This window comes from Lingula anatina, chromosome 10 (assembly GCF_051362555.1).
Source record: "Lingula anatina isolate TDL-2025a chromosome 10, LinAna3.0, whole genome shotgun sequence".
NCBI classification, from domain to species: domain Eukaryota; kingdom Metazoa; phylum Brachiopoda; class Lingulata; order Lingulida; family Lingulidae; genus Lingula; species Lingula anatina.
Window position 1 is genome coordinate 12333419 of NC_141776.1, and position 23058 is coordinate 12356476.

Below are 23058 nucleotides of genomic sequence, written 5' to 3' on the forward strand. Positions count from 1 at the left end.
AATATGAAAATGAGCGGTACTACATTATATATATAGAAAAACAGATAACAGAGCCAGCGTCGAAGTTACATGTAAGAGCGCCATCTAACGTGATTTTTATTAAAATTAACGTAGTATAGAGGCCCGTTTCGGTCGTTTTGTTTCCATTAACAAAACATACAGAATACGAGCACAAAGTAGCTTTCTTCAAAGTAGCCATTCAACCGACAGAATACACAAGAAAACGATAACATAAAAATATAACGTTGGATTTGTCCTGTCTTGGCTGTCTTGGACACCCAGTGTTTTTCTAGGAAGCTTTGCACTTTCGGTTTCAAACTGAAGCTGATACCGATTATTTTGACAGGGGTGCCTTTTTGTTTTCTGGTGATAGCAGTGTTTCCAATTCATGTGCAGGTATAACCATCTATAGAAGCATCTACATAAAATGTTTGGATATCTTCTACTTTTGTACCAGCTACATATGTACATGACATGTAGCTATAGGACTTGTGCCACCCGACATTGATCTAAATATATAGGTTCCAGAGTTGAAGAGTAGAATGATTGCGACAAATACAAGTTAAAGGTTAACAGTTGAAAGAGAAACATTAAATATTTGTGACTACGGGGGTGGGGGTGGGGTTCTGTACAGGACTTTGGAGGGAGTAAGTATATAGTTTACTAGTACGCACTGTAGTACACTAGCTATTCCTGAGTGAAATTTAATTGAAGATTTATAGTTCACTATACTTGTATTTCAACTTAAAACAGGAGAACAAGGAAATAAGAGACTCGGGGGTATAGACACCATCTTCAGAACGACCTAACTGGTACAATTTCAACAACAAGAAGTGCTCAGAATCACAAAAATTCTACGTACAGCTTTATAATTCCCTGAGTATCTGTTCTTGAAGAAAAAGGACCTGGCACAGTATTTAATATATGTGTAGTTCAACCACATGTCATAAAGCCCTAACATGGAAAGAAATAAGGAGACCGAGATTGAGAAGCCTTCCAGTCCACTGAAAGATGAGCTCAACCCTCTAGCTGACACAAGGGATGAAAATAATGCTCCAAGCAACCCTCAGAAATGTGAAGTAAATGAAACTGTGGAGCCATCTACCTCTGGGAAACAAACTGATGAAACTTGTGAGGCAGAAGACGTAACAGATGGTGCCACTTACTTCTGTCACTTTTGTTCAAAACTGCCACCAGACAGAGCCACTGTCTTATGTGAAAGTTGCTGCTTTTTCTACTGCGAAAGCTGTGCTAAAGAGTTGCATCCCAACAGAGGGAAGTATGCTGACCACTTGCTCCTCAATATCGAAAATAATCCGCCTGATAAATATGTCTGTTCGAGCCATAACCGGCGCCTGGAGTTAATATGTACACACTGCTGTCTGCACTGCTGTACCGAATGTGCCAATTTTGGTCGTCACAAATTTCACAATGTAATCAAATTACAAGATGCAGCTGTTGAAATGAAGGTATGTACCTTCACTGTTTTTGTCATTATCATAATTATAATTAAAGTTGATTTTGTAAATTGCCAGAAATGTATTTCAGATTGCATTTAGAAATCATTTAAATCATTTCTATCTTGGATCTTACAGAAATTAACACACCTTCTCCTGGCATTGAGTAGAATACAAAAAAAAAAAAAAAAAAAAAAAAAATGGTGATTATACCCGTACACTGGAAACGAAAAGGAATCTTTATCTGTCAGTCTGATTGTATTCAGCGAAAGTCCCTGCAGAGTTGGATTGATCTATGTAAAATGATAGTTGTGAGCCTGAAATATTTGAAAAAAAAAAACAAAAAAAAAAAAAAAACAGCAGCATGTTCAGTTTAATAGTTACTAATAACAGAACTCTTTTTTGATAGAATTTTTTTTCTCCTCCTCACCATCCCCACTCTAGGAATTCAGAGGTCAAGTTAATGAAAAATTCCAAAAATATATGAAACGTAATATTTTAAGACCAGAAAAGATTTTCCCCTTTTTGGGAAAAGGGGAAATTAATTGGATCTGACTGTGGTACATGAAGTACTATGCACAAGTCCAAACTTCAAATGTAAAACTCTTAAACTTTTCATATTTCAGGAGAAAGCTGAATTGGGATTTGACCAGGTACAGCACGCCTTGGAGCCATTAGCAGATTTTCCCAGCAAAATTTTAGTTGAGAAAGGAAAAATCATAGTGAGTGAATGATATTATTTTCTGTTGTAGCTTAATGATTAATATATTTACTTTGAATTATATGAGTATAATAACTGTAATTACCATATAAAGTACTGTAGGCATTTGTAATGGACTTAATAGATACTTAGAACCTCAAAAAATCACAAACTAAGAAAGCTTTGATTTTTATCAAGTGATAGAAAATGTTTATTTTTGAATAATTATCCTCCATTTGATTTAACTTTGTCTACAAAGCCATAAGACAAGAAAATATTACAAACAAAATAAAAATATGTAAAATGAAAATGCATAGTAGACAGTTAATGATATATGAAGTGCAGCATTATTTTTGAAAATTTGAAATTTTTCTTTTGCAGATGAAGAAAAATGCAGCATGTGAAAAGGTCAATGGCCACTTTGCATCTCTTTACCATGTTTTAGAAAGATTCGAAAAAAGCCTTCTTCTTCAGATTGATGAGGTAATTCACAGCAAGTCCCCATGGGCACGCCCTGAGTTTCATAGGTCAAAGGTCACACATGTCACACACCTCTATGACCCCATTCCCATACCTAGATCGATCTAGCATGATCGACCCATCTAAAAGGGGTTTCTCGCTAAATTACATTCAGCTTAAGCAGCTCTGATGTCTGGCACGCCTACTGAAGCTGTTAGGGGATAATTAACTATTGTTTAGCAGCTTCAGTAAGTGTACCAGAGATTTAAGCCACTTAATCCGAATGCAGTATAGCAAGAATCCCCTTCGAAATGGGTCAATCCTTCTAGATCAATCTAGGTATGGGAATGGGGTCTATATCAGATACTTTTAACAGGTGGTGGGTGAACTCTGAAACACAGGACTCATGGGCCAAATTAAGTGCCCTGTTAAAACTAAATGTTAAAAACTAAATGGTATTTGAAACTCACACAAGAGAGCAGCTGTGAGGCCTTCATTACTGCACCCCAATTTTCATAGCATAAATTACCAGGTCATGTAATCTGACCAGTGCCCAGTACAATCAAAACCAGCTGCTTCAATTCTAGCCAGTTGTGAGAACTGGAAAGTTGCCCAATGGTCAGTAATAGTTTATATGGCAGAGAAGCGACACTAAGCCATGTTGAGAGCAAAAGCGTAAGGGCAAATAAAACAAGAACATTTAAAATGTTTTGCCTGGTGTACCAACTGAACACTAACAATAGCTGGCATGTGTTGTGATTGAGATTAATTTTAATAAAATTAATTTTTTTTCTAACCTATTTTTTCCTTCAGGAAGCAGATATGGCGGAAGATAAGCTGGACCAGATGTTAGAAAAATATTTTAAAGCAACAGAAGAAGTGAAAGACATGGAAGAAAGTTTGGTTAACATTGGCAAGGAGAGAAATAGCAAGCACATCCTCACAGTCAGTATCTTTGTACATTTGCTCATAGTGTGTCATATAAATGTTATTGAATGTTGTCATTTTTTCCCCAATTTTTAACGGTAAGAGGAAAACTTAGCTGGTATATTTCATTTTATTTATTTATTTATTTATGTATTTATTTATTTATCCAAATATCTATAAATTTTGACTTGAATTACACTTTACCATCTGAATGATACAATTTCAGGAAGGAACTGCCATGTTAAAGCGGTAAGTATAATTTGGAAATAATCCCAAACAGCAATCTTTTTGTTATCAATGCAATGTAGCCAATAAGACTACATTCTAAGTTCGATAATAGATTTTAAAAACTTAATTTTTGCAAAATGCTACTGGATAGCTAATCTACACAGTGGTTAAAAGTTATCATTCATGTGTTATCAGAAAATATTTTGTTTTTCTGTTTGCTTGTTTACTAGTACATCTTTTTCACCATTCTTTAGTTTATGCATTCCTATTTTTCTAAATTTTCACAATAAGATTTTGAAGACTAATACAAAAGGAACTGGAAATGCTTTTTATTTTGAATGGTATTTTATTGTGATGCAGACTTCATGAAGAACAGAAAAGGTAGAAAAAAGACTCTGGACAGTTGTCTTTTAAAATCTGATGTTTCTCTATGTATTTTAATAGGGCAGATGAAGTTCTGGGAACACTAAAAGAACTAGACAAGATGCAACAGTTTACCCCAGAGGGCTGTGTAGCAGAGGATTTACAGTTACCACCCATAGATAAAGCAACTGCAGACAGTGGAATTCTCCAGCCTATAAACAAGGAAATCAGTTCACTATTTCAAGGTACAGAAAGAAACCAGTCATTTGATGGATTTTTGCCTTATTTTTATCAGTTTGCTTATCGTGGCTTTTAAAATAAGGGGATGTTTTTATTTAAATATTTACTGGGGTATGTAAATTTAATTGTACATGTGTCTCCCCATGTAGCCTATAAAATCACTAGATCTTTTCAGATGTCTCACCTTTTCTACTATTTTACTTAGTCAAGATTTTATTTTTAAACACTCAAAACAATATGCTTTCTCATAGCAAGTCAGATAAAATTTCAAAATTAATTCAATATTTGTAAGTGCTACAAACCAAACATTTTATTTATTTATTTATTTATTTATATACCTATATATATATAATTTTTTTTTTGGGGGGGGGGGAGAGGGTTGAGAACAACTAATTCATGTTCTTCAAATTGATTAAAGTTTATGGTTAATGCTTCCTACAGCTCCAGAGCCGGTACGTCTTAGGCAGGAGACCTTTGTCATCTCGGATTTTGAACTTCATTTTAAGCGCCTGTTTCCCTGCAGCTACTTCATTTTACCACCCAGGGAAGAAAACCTCAGCCTTATGCAAAGAACGACGTATTTCCGTGCTGAAGTGGCAAATGATGACAACTCTGAAGTGTACACAGAAGTGCCTTTCTCAAAAGAGCTGACCATCAATGACACTCTTTTTGTATGTGGAAATAAACAACTTTTCATTCTTGGGCGAAAAGAGACCACTGGACTTGGTGCCAAAGAAGTGGACAAAAGTCAGACAGAGAGTGGACAAGGGAGCACACGTCAGCTTGGTAGTGGACAATCGGACAATGATCAATCAGTGACTGGTCAAGAGGGCACCTGCTCACCACAGAATGAACGACAGATCAGCAGTCAACAAAGGATGAAACCACACAAGTCGAGTCAGTTGAAACATGGGGGCCAAGCAGATGATCACAGGGAGAAGGGAAAAAATGCCTTAAAACAGCAGAAAACTGAGATCAGCCAAAGGGGGAAAGGTCCAGTAAAAAATGACCAGGCAAGGGAAGAACAGCAGGACAGTGGTCAAGAAAGTAAGGTCCAACCAGGTCCTTTACGGGACCCTGCTTGCGGTCAGTTGAGACCTGGGTCAACTTACCGTGTTAAGGTTACGCCATATTATCAAGGCTCAAAAAGTGGAGTGCGTGTGTTTGGATCAACTGCCACATTCACTATAAAGACTGGCAATGAGCTACATGTACCACTTTAAAAAAACCTTTTTCTCCCTCTTATTTAACTCTTATACTGTAGGGCAATTTTTTGCCTCAGGATGAAACAAGTTTTGCCAATGACAAGCACAAGTTGACGGCATGTGTAGCAGATAAATCATTTAACTTTATAATCATTAAATAAATTGCAAATTAAGAAAAAAAAATTGAGAACAGACTAGTTACCTTTAGAAAAGCAAAAGATGGTAATGACTTTGATTTATAAGCATTAGTATAAAAACAGTAATAGAATTTCTGTTGTGATCATTTTTAATTACTTATTTCATTTTTTATATGAGAGTCAGCATCCTTTTTCTTCCCAGTTGATTAATTGGCGATGTCATATACAGGGTTTGATGCCTCTCTTACAAAATATCCAGGCCCCAGTTTCACAAAAAGAAACTCGAGTCAGTTCCCCGCAGGTTTAGTTGACTAGGATTTCCATGAGAGTGCTGTTACACTGCTCATGATAGGGCAACATGTGACCATGTAACCTTGGTAATTAAGTTCTTAGTCAGGGAAACTGGGTCCAGGTTTTTAAGTCGTCAGTCTCTGATAGTGTACCATTATAGACTGTGTAACTCAAGTATATTGCTTAATGTAAACAGGGTCATATTCTCCAGGGCCCGGTTGCACCAACAGGGCGTAAATTTACTCGGCTACGACTGTCGTAAACCGCAACGCCTGGTGTCCGTGCGCCAGGTTTACTCTCCCTGCTTACGCCCGTTGCACCAAGACAAAAACTGATCGTCGTAACTACGCCCGAGTAACTCTCCGTTGCGCCACTGGCCAACAATACGTGGATGGTATAATTGGGCAAATGAGGAGTTCTCAGCTGCAGTCATAATGGAATGATGACATAAATAAACACAAAAGGAGCATTTCAGTGACGGAGAAATTCATGAGCTACATTATTCCATTTTGATTTAGAAATAAGAACGTTAAAATACGTTAACTTTGCTGTTGCCTTGGATATATAGCAATAAAATCGTAAATATATTCCGAATCAAAATATTATTATAGTATGCTATGTATGCTATTATAGTATGCTGTTGTAAATGAGAAAAACGCATTGGAGGCAGTACGTATTTCTATTAATGGATTTGAACACTTTCACATTTGTTATTGGAACATTTGAGTCTGAAAATAATCAAAAAAAGCCAGCATTGCTTTCTTTTTATAATTTTACTACAATTTCATGACCTTTTTTTAATCTATGGTTACACCGTGAGGTATCATTTAATTCAATCGAGCTTACATCTTGGAGATTGAGAAATACAAGAGACCTAATACATATTATATGAGCCTTAAAATGTTGATATTTTAAGCTTTCGTCTCTATGTTTATATATAGTAAAATATGAATGATATAAAATGTGAATAAAAAATGACTATGGTTAGTTATGGTTTGTCAAAACTTGTGAAAAGAATTAAAGACACCGTACTGCTGAGAGCTAAGGCGTGTCGACATGAGTGGTAAGATTTAATTTGAACACATGCGTGTACATGTACATGGCTACACACATAATGTATTTAATAATCACTTATATATATACTGCTACACAGTATATATATAAGTGATTATACGCAACTGCTACGCCTCACTTACGACCGGTTGGTGCAACGGGGCCCAGATCCTGATTGTGTACAAGTTTTAATCCAAGATGGGACCATAATATGCAAAGAAACAATGAATTTCAGGTGAAATACAGAATAGGATTTATGGGAAGCTGTGTTTCGCATTTGTATTTACTGAAATTGTTTAGATTTTAATTAGTGTAACAATTGGATTAAACTGTGATTTTATCGTTACAGTATTGAACCACACTGTAAAAATACTTGGATTGCAGGTAGGTATTAAATGGGTGGAGTACAAAACAGCCTTTTATGATTGAGGTAACTAAATTACTGGATAAAAATTCTCTTTTACTAGTATTTGTGACTGAAACAGTTTAAGTTTTAACTCATATGAATGCAGCTGAAAAGATAACACTGTATGTAATGTTACAGTAACCATTCCGAGTTAAGTTTAAATGAAAGGTGTGATTTACAAAAAAAACTGAGCGCTTTATGACATTTGGAGTTGAAATTAGCTTCTGCAAACAAGATATGCCCATTCAAATAATGAATGTTTTCAGAACATGATCTATGGACTTACTATGGTCCATGGATCAAATATGGCCAACCCACCTTAAAAGCAATGCTGCTAATTCCCTAATGGTCTCCCTGCCTACTAGTAATAAAGTGATTAAATCTTGGCACCAACATTAAATTGCTAGAACCCTGCAGGCCTGGTGCGTGTGGTGTACAATTGTGGAATTGGTGGCATTGTTTTTAAGTGGTGTCAGCCATTGTATGTAGCATTGTACATTATTGCTGCAACAAAGGTGCAACATGCTGTATGTTCATTTTATAGTCTTGTTATTTGATTTTATAATTGGCAATTGTAGATATCTTGTAGCAGAACTGCAAACATTTTTTTTGCAGTGGAGTTGTTTTTTGAGTTTCATGGTTTGACTTCTTACAACTTTTGTGAATACTCACTTTAATCTTTTAAACCATATCTGTGTAAAATAAATATTTTCTGTACAGTAACAAAAATCAGATTCTGGAGTTCAAGTTATAACCTATGAATGCAGCTGAGTGGTGGACACTGTATAGTACAACATCACAGTAACCAAGTCTTAGATTAGTTCAAAATGAAAGCTGTGATTGAAAAATAGTCTTAAACCTTTATTGTTTTGACATTTTGAGTTGTTAAAAAAAGGTGTATGAGATTAGCATGATATGATATTTTTTATCAGATTTTATTTTATCCAACTGTGTCAAAGGTACAATATGCACTCATTAAATTCAAACACAATTGATAGGTTACAAAAATCCTTATAATGACCTGGCGAATATGATGACAAATGTGAATTGGGTGTTCAATAAGCCAAGTACTAGGTTTTATAAACATATATTCAAAGTGACCAGCTGGACTTGGGGTGTCTGTTAATTTTTAATAAGTATAATACAGACCCAGTCTTGTTACAGTGCATTGCAAGAGGTCTGAAACTTGTCTGACATCCTGTTGTACCTTTGAAATTGAAGATTTAAAAGTAGCGAATTGTCTTCCATCAAGAAATTTTGTTCATTAAGCAGCACTGTATGCAACAGAAGCTGCAATACCATGCTATTTTTCATTTTATAGTCTTACATTATATTATAGATGTAGCAAAAACTGCACACATGTTCTTACACCAGACTGTGGAGTTGTTCTTAGAGTACATGAGTTAGATTCTTATAACTTTTATAAATACTCAATTCGATCTCTTTCACAATATCTGTGTAAAAAAAAAAAAAACATTTTTTCTGTAGAGCAAAAAAGTTTTGGAAGTTCATCAATAAGCAAGCATGCGGTCCTGTTCTCAATGTGGCAACATTTATTACATACATCCCTATTTACAGTTTCTGTTTATTATCTGTTCTATACTTGGCATGCTGCTAGGACAAGTCTTCATCATCAAATAGGTCACCAAAATCTGAAAATGCAGAAATACAGCTGATATTATTATTATTATTATTATTATTATTATTATAACTACTACTATAGCAACGATACACTGAGAGAAGAATCAACTAGTAAAGAAAACATGATTTTAGTTACAGAAGGAGTATTATACTTTTTGTTTTGCAATAATTTTCTTTAATCACCAAAATGTTGACAAAATTACAATATTTTGAACCTGTATACTAGTAATGAGTTTCTAATCACTGATCAATATCAAGTCCTAATAATTGAGTGGTATGCTGTGGTGAATTTCACTTGTAAAAAAAGTTATTTGAAATCAAGAGCTCAAAAGTGGATTTGTATATCAAAATTTCGTCCAAAGTTAAGGATAAGTATACCTTGGTAAGGGGTAAATTGCTAAAATTAAGATTTTATCGGACACAAACACTGTTGATATGTGATCAAAAACAAAAATGTTTCAGATGGTTTTGTTTTTATACAACAGCTTAAACAAGTGATATTGTTCATTTTCCCATTATTATTTACAAAGTACTTTTATTGGCAATTAATATATTTTTTGTACGTGATGTTGTAGTGTTAACATGAGTGATTAAAATTATGAACAAGGCAGCAAAGCTGTCAAATGTACAGACAAAAAACAGGAAATAACTATGCACTAAATAGGCTACTGTCAATTCTGATGCAAAAGAACATTATGTTAAACTGCAAATTCAACATCAAATTTTAATTATGCTCAACAGGTAATACCAATGTAAGTAAAATGTGTAACAAGTTCACACTTTGAAAATGTATAACTTCCAGAAAAAGAAGCCAATTAGACTGCTTTTCCAACTCAGGCTGCATTTTAGTCCTGTATTTCTTTTTTGAAAGTTTGGCAATCATAAGTAACATGGTTTTCCCATAATGGTCATCATGGCAGCAGCACCCAAAATTGTGTTTTCTTCTATTCTGATGCCATATTACATAATGGTTAACAGCATAATGACCGTCAATTTTTAATAATAAAATATATGTATTATGGATTTTCAGAAAATGTGACTAGCATGGGTCTTCAAGCCCATGGAACTTCAAAGTCACACCTTGAAAATGCCAATATGTGAAAAATTTAATTTTCACAAAAAAACTTTAACTGGCAGTAAGAATTACCAAACAGACTGCATTGCCTACTGAAGCTGTATTTTAGTCCCATGTTTCTTTCCTGTAAGTTTGAGAACAGTAAGTGACATGGTTTTTCTTAAATGGTCATCATGGGAGCAGTGCCCAAAATAGTGTTTTTTTTCAAATTTTGATGCAATATTACATAATTTTTAACAGCATAATGACCATCAATTTTAATAATAAAATATTAGTATTATGGATATTCAGAAATGTGACTAGCAAAGGTCTTCAGGCCCATGGAACTTCAAAGTCACAACTTGAAAATGCCAAAATGTGAAACAAGACAGCACTGTTCTGAAATGTTTTTTTTTTTTTTCAATTTTTAACAATTTTTTTAACATAAAACAAAATTAACAGGTTACTGCCATTTTTATACAATCAACTAAGAAAATTGATGAGATGGGAAAAATATCAATACAACAGTGTTAAATGTCCAATTTCCTCCATTCTGAGATTCTGAACATAGTGAATGATAGAATCTGACAAACTACAATGATATGAGTTTATTTCCATTTTTGAAACTTTATTACACAATACACAATAACAAGTTTACCATCATTTTTAAATAATTAACTAATAATGTTGTAAAGATGCAGGAAATGTCAACCAAACACTTTTGCGTATCTTATTGATTAAATAATGAGACTGTTAACATGCCTAAGAATTGAATCTGAGAAAATGTGAAACAAGACAGCACTGTTCTGACATGGGTTTATTTCCATTTTTAACACTTTTTTTAACATAAAACAAAATAAACAGTTAACTGCAATTTTTATATGAGCAACTAAGAAAATTGATGAGATGGGGAAAATATCAATAGAATAGTGTTAAATGTCCAATTTCCTCCATTCTGAGATTCTGAACATGGTGAATGATTGAATCTGACAAACTGCAATGATTTGAGTTTATTTCCGTTTTTGACACTTTATTACACAATACACGATTACAAGTTTACCATCATTTTTACATAATCAACTAACAATGTTGTAAAGATGCAGGAAATGTCAAACAAACACTTTTACATATCTTATTAGTTCAATAATGAGACTGTTAACATGCCTAAGAGTTGAATCTGAGGAAATGTGAAAAAACAGCATAACTTCTAAAATAATGCTCCGATTATGCTGATTTTTGAACTCAACCTGCGTTTTAGCAGGATTGATCACTCCTATGAGTTTCATGACAATCAGCCAATCTGTTTTTCTTATATTGTGTTTACAGTGTTTCATATATGCTGAAAAGTGAAAAAACAGCATAACTTCTACAATAATGGCCTGATCATGCTGATTTTCAAACTTGACCTGCGTTTTATGAATATTTATCAGCTCTGTAAATATTAAGCCAAAAACTAAAACTGCCTTCCACTTATCGTGTTTACAATGAAAGTGCACGGCGACGGCATCGGCATCGGCATCGGCATCGGCGACGACGGCGACGACAGACGCAGGTGATGGCAATATGTACAGACACATCTGTGTCTGTACATAAAAATTCTATCAACTGTTGTTATTCCTTGGGTCATTTTGCAGCTCTCTAAATCCTTCCCTGTCTGTGAAGGAGAGAAACAACATGGGAATGTTCACTTGAGACCTCAAGGACTTCTCTCTCTCTCTCTCTCTCACACACACACACACACAGGCTCTTTGTGAATGTTAACCTTCGTGTTCCCTTTGCTTATTTTCAAATCATCTTTCCCCTGTTTTTCACCAGTGGCAACTTAACCAGCACTGAAAGTAAGGCACTGGATATTTAACTCACCGTTATAAAAGTCCTGATCAACCGACTTCTCATTTGCAGCCAGATCCATCAGCAGTGCACTGGATCCACCAGCCTGAAAAATTAAATGTTTACACAGCACAGTTATATCATATGAGTGCTTCAAACTTAGTGTTATATAAAAAGCAAAAATTTGACTCCAGTTTCTGTAATATAATATAATATAATGTTATATCATAATAAGCACTAGATTTGAACTTAACAGAGCAATTACACTTCACAAAACAGCATTATCTTAAAATTACATGGGGACTGAATTCCAAAAATGAAAGATGGGTTGCATTTAAAAATTAGACTTACTACTGGTTACATGTTGTTTGAAACTTGTGAGTGCATGAACGAAGACAAATCATAAATGGCTTTGTTTCGAATGCTGAGATGTTAAATAAAGTTATGATTGCACAGGAAAGTCTTCAGACGTATTTTCAGTGCTGCTCTTAAATATGTATACAAGCCTTGAGGCACGCAGTTTGTGAAAAATCTTGATAATAAAAAATCCAACTAAAAAATCGGCGATCGATTGAGAACATCAACATGGAATTATTCGATCGTGATTTGTGTGTCCACTGAAAGCCAAAGTCTTGAGTGCTATGCATCTTTTCTGACATCGAGTTTACCTCTTCAATGTCCATGTAGGGCCCTGCCCCTTCAGGAAACATTTCATCCACCACTAAACTTGGTTTCATGATGTTTCTTTTTGATCTTCTTATTGTGTGGTGATAAATTTACTCAATAGAGGTCACTGTATCCATGAAAAACTAAAAAAGAATTGAATTGCACCTTTAATAAAGTTAACTACATTGCAATTTAACATCTAACTTTTTCATATCTATGTTCATTATTCATCAATCGAGTATTGAATTTTTGATTATTTGACAGATAAAAGTGCGGTTCACTGTTCCATTCTGTCGTGATTTTGGCCACCTATTGACGAATCGATAAAGATAAGGGTCATGTGACATTCCCGTGACTTGCCTCCGACTTCAGTAAATTTTGGCGTAAAGCGAGGATCCGACTGAAAAATGGAGAGCAAAATGACAAAATACCTGCTTATTTGCAGTTTATGTGGTAAGTTGAGGCATTGAATTTTATTATGATGATCAGCGAAATAGCCTCCAAGAGTTAAGTATTTGGAGTTGTCGAGACGCCTTGGTTGACTTGACAGTGAAAAATAGCAGTACACCAGTGCCAGTGGCCATTTTTCCTCTTGATAATATCGCTTTTTACTTGGAAATTATACACCAATCCAGCCTTGTTATATTCCCCCGTATTTCAACAAAAATTATTGAAATGCACCTGATATGTCATTAAACGGGCGACTTTGCCTAAGATTTCACCATCTTACGTAAATCTACTCGAAGGTGAGATGGGACTTATTTGAGTATTAGGTCACTTCCTGCATCCTTACTAGTTAAGGTGAGCAGAGCGTGACTTTTATCCCTTAATGTCAACTATTTCTAATCAGAGCTCGATTATTGAAGTATAGAAAGTCAGCATTAAGACAGACTTGATAGTCATCTTGCTTAAATAAAGAATGACAAATACTTGGAATCTTTGACAGGGTTAGATGTTGGAAATCTTGTTATAAATCATCTTGCTTAAAGTATACAGTGACAAATCCTGGCAATCTCTGACAGGTTAAGATGTTGGTATACTTGTGTACACAGGTGTTAACATCTTGTCTACCAGTTGTAAACAAGTTTATGATTGTGTAAGGGGGTGTTAGAGTGTGCTTCCCCCATTCCCCATTGATCTGTCATTTGTCAGGTTTTCTTGACTCTGTTGTTTTATTGTTAACACTTATATTCTTCTCTGTTTGTCAAAATCAAAAGTATTTTGATGCATATCATATTGAGTAAAGATTAAACGTCAGTGTAAAGTAATTTTTCTTCAGTCAACAGCTAATATTGTAATTTTTTTACATCCAATATTTTGATTTCATTGGTGTAAATTCAAATTGACTTGAGTTAAAATTAATTGCAGAGAACTGTGAATTTGAAAATATGATTTAGTCAAAAACAGAAATAGTTGAAAAGTCATTTCACTATTGAATTCTATAAAATATATTGTTGAATAGTAATGAAAATCAAGATCAAATATAGTTGAATAATCGTTTCAGTATTATCCCCTGTTCTTACATGCAGAAGATAACTATGATACAGAATAAATTGAAGAAAAATTATTTTTTCATTAAGTGAATTATATATATATATATAATTGACCCTTAACATTCATATAAGTGGAAATCAGAAAATACCATATATATATATATATATATATATATATATATATATATGATTTCCACTTATATGAATGTACACTGCATCCAGTTAGCTGTTATGAGCTTAACTTAGCATGTTCAAATGATAATGATTTCAAACAATAGGAAGCCAGCCTTATCCCACTCTTGTTCCACCCACAACTATTGTAATCGAGTTCTGTCATGTGTCTTGAGATCAACCTGCAATGCCTAGAAATACTTATTACATTGTCTGCTGGTCGTAGGCAGTAACTTGAGCATTCACGGCAGACATGAACATGTGTACCAATTAGTAAATTCCCTTATGTATTACATGACTGAGTTGTGCAGGGATGTGGTCAGAACTGTTTTGACTTACGACGTTTTAGTTTTAACATCAGGGAGTGGGCAGTTGATTGCAGTAGATCGTCATGTAAACCAAATGCTTATTCTGCTGACTATTTAATTTTGGAATATTATAGGGATTTCATTTAAGTTGGAGTATATTAAGATAGGGGGTGTGTGGTGGGGGGGGGGGGGCAAGATGGGGCTTAACATTTCCCACTTGAAGCAGGGTTTTGAACAATTTAGAACTGATGAGAACAGGACTGAACTGTGCCATTTATTGTCTCATTCCATTGTGAAATCACATGGAAATCATATCTGATAACAGAGGTTTGGGTCAGCACTAATAGTTTACTCCATATGCACTGAGTCACTGACTGGGTCACATGAGATAGTTAATCTTGCTGCCACCCTCTTCTCTTTCTGGTCCACTAGCTCTTCAGATAATTAGGGTCTTAGGCCCCTTTCAGAAAAGGGGACTAGCTAGCTAGAGGGTTAAACATTGCCGACCTACTTGAATGCTTTTCTACAGGATGTCTTTTCGGTGTCTGTTAGTGGATTAGAATTAAAGCTTTGTAGTAGGTTGCCATATTTGACCCTCAGACTAGGTAGTCCCTTGTTCTGAATGGGGCCTTCAATAAATGCTAGTATTAGGTAAAATTTAACATTAGCTAGCCGGTTGGTGCCTATTGAGAAAGGAAATTGCCACCTACTAGTGTCAAATGGCTCTGGCTGAATGGTATTTTCCATCAGATGCATATATGAGAATAAGTATTTTAGAATATTGAAATTTTTGAATAGAACTTTTGCACTCCTGACTTTGCTGGTGTGAGTCATGTCAACAATCACATGGGGATTAGTGTGTTGAATACTATGCTGAATTTGCCACTGTAATGATTTCATGTGGTTAGGCCACACTTTTTTATTTTTATGGATGACATCCTCTGAGTACCCCAAAATCGGTGCGAGAGGGCGAAAAAAAAAAAAAAAACAGTCCAAAAAAAAAAAAAAAACTGCTTAAGTAAAGGAATGCTGTCAGTACACAGCTGGAAACACAAATTTAACCACAGAAACACATATCAAACTAACAATATGTCTTTATCCATGCTCTCAAAATATTAAAGCATTGTGAATACTTCGTAGAAATGTAAAAAAAGTCATGAATTGATATACTTCATATTACCAAATCTATTTAAGGTTATTTCATGCATTCATTTGGTATAGCAATCAATAAAACAAATATCAATCAAACAGTGTGTCTTTATTTGTATTCTCAGAATATTAAAACATTTTGAACACTTCACAGAAATGTTTAAAAAATGATGCAAAGATATGCTTAATACTACCAAATCTATTAAAGGTCATTTCAGACGATGCCATTTTGTCAACTTCAACTCACACGAAGCAGCTAAACTGTCAGGTGGCCTGTCTGACCTTCAGCCCACCAAATACCTCGACGCCCTTGTCGACCCTTCTTTCGCTACAGAAAACCTGGTATTAATGTGCTGCTTTATACAGAATGTCACAGAAATGTTTCGGCCGCCGCCAGCCTTTCGCACAATTGTAAAAAGGTGATATCTCCATGCCCAATATCAATGGCATACCAATCCAAAACGATGGCGCCCGTTCTCTTTATGACTTTTATTGTTGTGTAATTTGAAAGTAATCCTAGAGATGAATTTGACAGCAAAGTGGCCGCATTTCCACGTGGCGAAAATACGCATGCGCAGAAAGCTCATTTCCTTGCAAATTCAATAACAACGTTTGCGACAACCGACTTCGTTGGGGGCTGGGGGGGGGGGCTTTTTTTTTTTTTTTTTTTTTTGGAGAACGGGCGAAAATCCGTGCGCGCGCAGGATGTCATCCATAAAATTAAAAAAGTGTGGCCTTATGAGACATAAATTGATTATTGACCCTTAATATGGTTTATGTAGGAAGTCAATTTCTTCTCGAAAGAGGTTTACCATGAGTTGTAACCTGTGCATATATATATATATATATATATATATATATATATATATCATTTGCTGTGAAGGGAAGATAGTTGCCAAGAAAAATAAACAACGAGTGATGTGAAATATTTTGCTATTATTGTTCTTATAACCCCTGACATTTGGATGGGATCCACTTAATGTGAGAAAGTGACTCGGCAAATGGATCAAACCTTTACAGTTTGATTATATAATGCTTCATTCATATGTATGCTATGTAATTGTGGTGCTATCTATCTATTTATTTATTTATTTATTTATTGTACTTAGATTTGAAGTACATGATCTGATGATAGTACTAGTACCTGATATGTGAAGGTTTTTATCAGTATTTCTGAAATCAAAAACTGATTAGTCCGTGTAAAAAAAAAACTCAATGATTGCTTCCCTATCTTATCAAATATGTTCAGCACACAACAGGTGTTCAGCCAGAATGAGTCTGGAAATTGATTTTGCAGTCATTAAAGTTTGCCAATACCAGGAAGTGGATTCATTTCTCCCACAGTAACCACTGCTATCATATTTGTTATGTTAAATGTTTCTATCTATAAGATTTCAAAAAAATTCTTAATGTGAAACCTTTGCCTTTAAATGTACTTTCCATATTCACACAAATTGTTCTCACAGGTTCACACTTATTATTGCGTACATGCTATTTTTCAGTTGCATTTGTGGCTGCCAATAACAACACAACAACTGCTGCAACAACAAAAACAACACAAACAACAACAGTGAAAACAACCGTTGTGACTACATCAACTACCAACAAAGGAACAACAGCAACCCAAGCCCCAACTACAAGCAATAGCACTAACAATTCAACAGCACAATCATCGACAACACAACCATCGACAACGGTGACAATGACAGCACCGGTGACCACTACTGCCCAACCAGAGCGAAAAACATTTGTGATGAGCAATGGCACTGTTGACTGCATCATTCTACAAATGAATGCCCAGTTTATCATCAAATATATGGATGACAAGGTGAGCATTTATAAAGCCAGAGAATTTTTTTTTTGTTATCAGCATTATTAATATAAACATGTATTAATATTGAAATGTTGTTTTTCTTTACATTACGATATTGTTAGTATTAGGTTAATCACATCACTATTCATAATTGTGGTCATATAACTATTATTATGATCATATTGCATTAAATATTATCAATTTAAACTACTTTCAATGATATTTATACTTAGATATATGTTGCTAGAAATAAGAGGAAATTGAACCTTGAATAAGCCTTCTAATTTCCTAAACTGCTTAAATTAATTTATTTTATGACTGATAAAAGTGACATTATAACTAATACGTGTATTGCCCAATCATTACTGGGTACAGCAATCTACTAATTAAAGAGAGTAGAGGGATTATATATAGTGAGCATAGTTCAATTAAACCACCAATAGAGATAGTCACTTCCAAGGAGGATCAGCCCATGTAAAATGTGAATAGCATTTAGTTATAAATGGATAAAATTAAAAGGTTGGTGAGAATGTTAAAAAGAAGACTTATAGCAATGACTACTTAACAGAGATACATTGAAGGGGAGGTATATACTGATCTAACTTCAATATAATGGAGCTTTCCCGAGTACAGTGGTAATAGGGCCTCCCCAGCCAATAATGATATTGATTTAACAAATATTCCAATGCTAACACCTTGATTTTGTTCCCGTCAGTTTGGTGTTACATGGAACTGTTTTCAGCACGCCTAAGTGTGTCTTAACATTCCTGCCAGCAATTCTGATTTATAGAATACCACACGTCCATTTTAATCATATTTGAAAACTTTTTAAAAGGTTGGTCAGTAACTGGACAAATGTGCAGTTTATTACTGGTCCAGCATCAGTTGTACTATGGGAAACATCATAGTACTGATCATCTTTACAAATACAATGTTCTGTTGTTTGATATCTGTATATATGCAGCCACACTATCTAGTTTTTATGAATTGTTTCATTATGGTTTCAGAACAAGACGCAAGAGGCTAAATTTAGCCTGCCCCAAAATAGCAGTGCAGCAGTTGAAGGAGATTGTTCGAAGGCTTTGGAGACAATTACAATAATGATGTATGATAATGGTGTCAATATGACCATGAGATTCACTAATGATGGCACCAATGTGGCATTGGCGAATGCCACTGTGGATTACAACACCAAGGATGAAACCCTGTTCCCTAATGGAATAGGTATGGTTATTTAATTTTTATTTTATATAGTAATCGTTACTCAATATTTTATTTTTATAATTGATTGATTTATTTTCTTTTTTTTCTTAATTGATTTATTTTCTTTGTAACAATAATTAATTGGTCATAAAGTAATTGAAAAAAAAAAAAAAAAAAAAAAAAAAATATATATATATATATATATATATATATATATATATATATATATATATATTTTTTTTTTTTTTTTACTTTTATTATTATTTATTTATTTTTTTTGGTTTTTATTTTCTTATTTAAAAATGTATTCTCTGTGTTAATGTATTCTCAGTAAATATATATATGTAATAGTTGCCAAGTTTTCATTTTCAGTAATCATTATTATAATGCTTTTTCAGATGTGAAGAATTCTTCAAACGGACATTTTGATAATGTACAAGCACCGGTTAACAACTATTACAGATGCAACTCTGAAATTAAGCCCACATTTGATGATAAAGTATCTGTCAGTATTACTAACTTGAAAGTGACAGCCTTCAACCAGAACAACAAAACTGGTGATTTTGGTGGGGGAAAAGGTTAGTTTTTTCCCTTGTTGCTTAACAGGTTGATAGTTTAAGTGTCATTTTTTTTATCAAAACCTGTTTAAATTTGTGTACAGTTTACTATAATTCCCTTGGCCAGTGGCATTTAATCACCTTAAATTCACGTCAGAACATAACAACCAGCTGTCAGCACTACATGTATAGTCAAATGGCATATTTACCAAGTTAGTCAACCCCTTTCAACTTTACAGTCATATGTGCAGGATATGTTTAAAGCTCCTTTATATTTCTTTCAGAATAATAACCATGTGAAGTAGTATAAGTGCACCGTCCAACTTCAGTCAGTTTCACTTTTCTGGGGTCTGTAAAGCCTTACCTTGACCTCAGATTAAGTGACTGATTTTATATTCTTCTTCATAGTATTATATTTTGTCATTTTCAGAAACTGTATGTTTAGCAGATACACAAACAGACAACATCGTACCCATTGCTGTAGGTGCTGCGTTGGCAGGACTGGTTGTGATTGTTCTCATTGCTTACCTCATCGGCAGGCGAACCAATAGACAGGGATACCAGTCCGTGTGAGGAGAACTGTTATCATAGGATCCTATTTATAGTAACATGGCTCAAGAAGTAGGTCGTGATGACCTATTTGTTTCTTTTTCATTAATTGGTGATAGCAAGCTAAAATGATAACAGGTTGTAATGACTTTGGATTTTACTCTTCCGTTCCTATATAATTGGTAACATTTTAGTAGGTCAATATGACCTTTTTTTTTCCTTAAATAGTTTTGATTTCAACAAAGATATACAGAAAAAACACTGAATTTTGAATAAGAAACAGCCAAAATGCAGAGTAAGAATGGCTATGTTGGATTTTGAAAGGGGCAAGTAGACTTGATATTGTGTAGATATAAGGGAAACTCATTAAAAAAATGTGCACCATTTCCATAACTGATTATAAAGACAAACTGATAAAAAGAAGAAAAAATCTGCAGTTGGTGTTACTTTTGCAGATATTTCTTCTGTTTTTGATTTACTGCTATATCAACATTTTGGGCTCACAGTAGCTCACAATAGTTTCACTAGATATTAAAACAAGTTGCTAAAAAAAGGAACACATTTTCTTTTAATTTTTCTAGTTTGATGTTTTTTCACTCCAAATTCTGATTTGGCTGAATTTAGAGCTTATGCCAGGCTCTGTAACATCAGTCTTTTTTTTTTTTTTTTTATAGTTAATCGTTGAAGTTGACCACAACAGTGGTCTTTGTATCATTTCTGTTACTGTTGGAAGTTCACTTCTAGCTCCTCGACCTTTTCAAAAGGGGTGTTGTGAAAATGTTTGGGGCTACAAAGGACTTTCTCAAACACTATTTTAAAATTGGGGTATATTTGGGGTTTGTGGGGTGGGTAAATGATAAATAACATATTTGGGGTAGGGTATTATAGATAGATATATATTGTTTTGGAATGAATGTGCAAGTTTTCATACAATCACAAAGTGAAAATGTGAACACAAATCTTTACTGTAAATGACTAAGATATTATTATTTTCAGTTATGTGTTTGTAATTAAAGGAGGAAAACAAATGGGGGAAAATGCTTGTATAAATGAAGTCATTTTGTGAAGAGAATACTTTATGTAAATACTTTAAAAATGTCTTTTCAATGTACAAATTCATCAGTTGCATTTTAAATGACACCACAGATCTCGAAAATCCAACCTCCCAGAAAAAAATCTATACTTCAAGATATGTTTCTTACCAAGGCACAAAATAAGTATACTAGTAATGGTTCTAAAGAAAGAAGAAAAAACAAGATAATATTTCATTTAAGTTTGTAGCATAAGTTATATTGGACAACAATGTAAACCAATATCTCTTTAAAATATGATTATATAGAAGACATACTGATGTAAAGAAGAGAGCATGGATGGTACAATTTCAGTCCCTGTTCACACCAGTTTTAACTTGAACCTGCTCGTATTTCATCAATGCCAGATTGTTTGTTATAGTTTTAAAGATACTGAAGTAATGTGTAGCTTCCTATAGTAGCCTTTACCTTTGTAGTCTCCAAATTTGGAGATTGGTTTAGACTGTATGGTTTCAACTTTAACTTGGTGTGAATGGGTTTCAGATTGTCAAGACTCAAAAATCAAATGTCATTAGTAAAATGTCATTGATAAAGGAGACCAGAATCCAAGTGCTTTGATATTTCTGAGTAAATTCAGAGCATTGGCAATATATTTTTGTGATGCATATTTTGTCAACACATAATATTAGGACATTCAAACAAAACTAGTGGGCATATTTAGAAATGAAAAGAAAATGAAGAAGCAGACCCGAATAAGGGGTGCAACTTTGGGCATGGGTGGGTGTTTAGTAAACGGAACTCGAGTGTAAGTTGTGATACAGTGTTAAGGCTGATGTAGAAACATCTTTATTTACTATGTTATATACTCAATTGGGCTTACTACTGTACATAATTTAGGTTGTCAGTATGGTAAGAATGTACGTTTTGATGCTTTTGCATGGTTGCTGCTTATTCAGTAAGGTTGTCTTGAAGAGCTTCTGCAGCTTTATGTCCTCCATATGGCCCAGGCTTCTTGAATTTTGATTTATTGATCACAGGAATGGATTGTTTCAAGAGGATTATTTGGAATGTAAAATATAAGGACACCATAAAAGGTAACAAATGAAGAAAAAAGAAATGCTGATGATAAATTCTCCCTCATTGTCAAGGCACTGTTGTCTAGAAACCATGCTTTGGCAATGGATAAACTGAAGACTGTGCCTTAACTCGTCTAGGAGAAAATCCCCCTGTTAGCTATTGTCATATCATTGTAATTGCCACTCTCTAATGCCAATATTTTTATTAGATGTATTGTAAGATTAATTTTAAGTACTACATTTGTCATAAATCTTTCTTTTTCTGTTGTTCTTGGTTATATATAATTACAGTCATTGTTTATGTTATCCTGCCTGTAACTTTTTCTGACAAATGTTTGTTTGTTGTTTTGTGTTTTTTTTTCTTTTTCTTGTCTAATTTTTTCTCTTAAATCTAGATAAAGACCCCCCAAAAAATAGTAAACCATCAGTAGTTGTGAAACTCCCCGTTTAAATCTGTACACTTAGTTTGCATTCAACATGAGACAACAATTTCTTATATTAATATTTGTTGGGTAAACCACAAAATAATAAAGTAGTCTTTTCGAGTAATGATAAACATACATATCTGTAAAGTAGTCATATTGAATAATGATACTAAGATATCTGTTTTGGGAGGAAAATACCAAAAATACAGGTGAAAATAAAGTAAAAGGTGTTCAAATTTGAAAGAAGCAAAATGATCCGATTTCCATTCCATGGTTTAGAAGGAAGATGCGACATTTTTAACTGCTTACCTGCTACACTGTTAATTGTTTGCTTGCTATGAAAGCATTAAGTGTAATTTCTTTTTTCTAGAATAAACATGAATTTTTATAAGTGATTTTTCAAGTAACTCTTGTTTGCGCAACTGATCTTGAAGGTAACCATATTATGTTGGATAAAGGTGCCTTTATTTGGACAAAGTTAATAGAATTATTTTATTATTTCTACCCACACCTGGGCACCAGCTCAGCAGCAGGACACCTTATTAAATAGTAGCAGTGCAGTATCCCCACCCTCTACACAATTATACTACCCCTCCACACAGACACGAACACACCTGTCTTTAATC

General features: G+C 34.1%; 3 protein-coding genes across 3 annotated transcripts; 2 read left to right on the forward strand and 1 right to left on the reverse strand.

Annotated features, from left to right (window-relative positions):
- The first annotated feature begins 153 nt into the window (after window positions 1–153).
- On the forward strand, window positions 154–6985 carry LOC106163488 (uncharacterized). The gene is made up of 8 exons (XM_013541092.2): window positions 154–396; window positions 754–1469; window positions 2084–2179; window positions 2539–2640; window positions 3430–3561; window positions 3770–3792; window positions 4216–4379; window positions 4816–6985. The coding sequence occupies exons 2-8, from the start codon at window positions 960–962 to the stop codon at window positions 5595–5597; spliced, it is 1809 nt and encodes a 602-aa protein (XP_013396546.2). The 5' UTR covers window positions 154–396; window positions 754–959; the 3' UTR covers window positions 5598–6985.
- Window positions 6986–8382: 1397 nt separating this feature from the next.
- LOC147759603 (COP9 signalosome complex subunit 9-like) lies at window positions 8383–12800 on the reverse strand. The gene is made up of 3 exons (XM_086996995.1): window positions 12660–12800; window positions 12025–12097; window positions 8383–9118 (listed from the first exon to the last, which is right to left on the reverse strand). The coding sequence occupies exons 1-3, from the start codon at window positions 12726–12728 to the stop codon at window positions 9081–9083; spliced, it is 180 nt and encodes a 59-aa protein (XP_086853121.1). The 5' UTR covers window positions 12729–12800; the 3' UTR covers window positions 8383–9080.
- Window positions 12801–12958: 158 nt separating this feature from the next.
- LOC106163698 (LAMP family protein lmp-1) lies at window positions 12959–22827 on the forward strand. The gene is made up of 5 exons (XM_013541365.2): window positions 12959–13110; window positions 17281–17606; window positions 18599–18815; window positions 19193–19372; window positions 19782–22827. Exons 1-5 carry the CDS (start codon window positions 13065–13067, stop codon window positions 19922–19924), a joined length of 912 nt encoding a protein of 303 aa, XP_013396819.2. The 5' UTR covers window positions 12959–13064; the 3' UTR covers window positions 19925–22827.
- Window positions 22828–23058: the final 231 nt, after the last annotated feature.

Excerpts from the sequence above, each read along its gene's own strand:
- LOC106163488 (XM_013541092.2), top strand. The coding sequence starts at position 960 with ATGGAAAGAAATAAGGAGACCGAGATTGAGAAGCCTTCCAGTCCACTG. Across the intron at positions 3,562-3,769 it reads ATAGCAAGCACATCCTCACA|GAAGGAACTGCCATGTTAAA; the intron begins GTCAGTATCTTT and ends ATACAATTTCAG. Across the intron at positions 4,380-4,815 it reads AATCAGTTCACTATTTCAAG|CTCCAGAGCCGGTACGTCTT; the intron begins GTACAGAAAGAA and ends TGCTTCCTACAG.
- LOC147759603 (XM_086996995.1), bottom strand. The coding sequence starts at position 12,728 with ATGAAACCAAGTTTAGTGGTGGATGAAATGTTTCCTGAAGGGGCAGGG. Across the intron at positions 12,098-12,659 it reads CCTACATGGACATTGAAGAG|GCTGGTGGATCCAGTGCACT; the intron begins GTAAACTCGATG and ends TTAATTTTTCAG. Across the intron at positions 9,119-12,024 it reads TGATCAGGACTTTTATAACG|ATTTTGGTGACCTATTTGAT; the intron begins GTGAGTTAAATA and ends CTGCATTTTCAG.
- LOC106163698 (XM_013541365.2), top strand. The coding sequence starts at position 13,065 with ATGGAGAGCAAAATGACAAAATACCTGCTTATTTGCAGTTTATGTG. Across the intron at positions 13,111-17,280 it reads GCTTATTTGCAGTTTATGTG|TTGCATTTGTGGCTGCCAAT; the intron begins GTAAGTTGAGGC and ends GCTATTTTTCAG. Across the intron at positions 18,816-19,192 it reads CCTGTTCCCTAATGGAATAG|ATGTGAAGAATTCTTCAAAC; the intron begins GTATGGTTATTT and ends ATGCTTTTTCAG.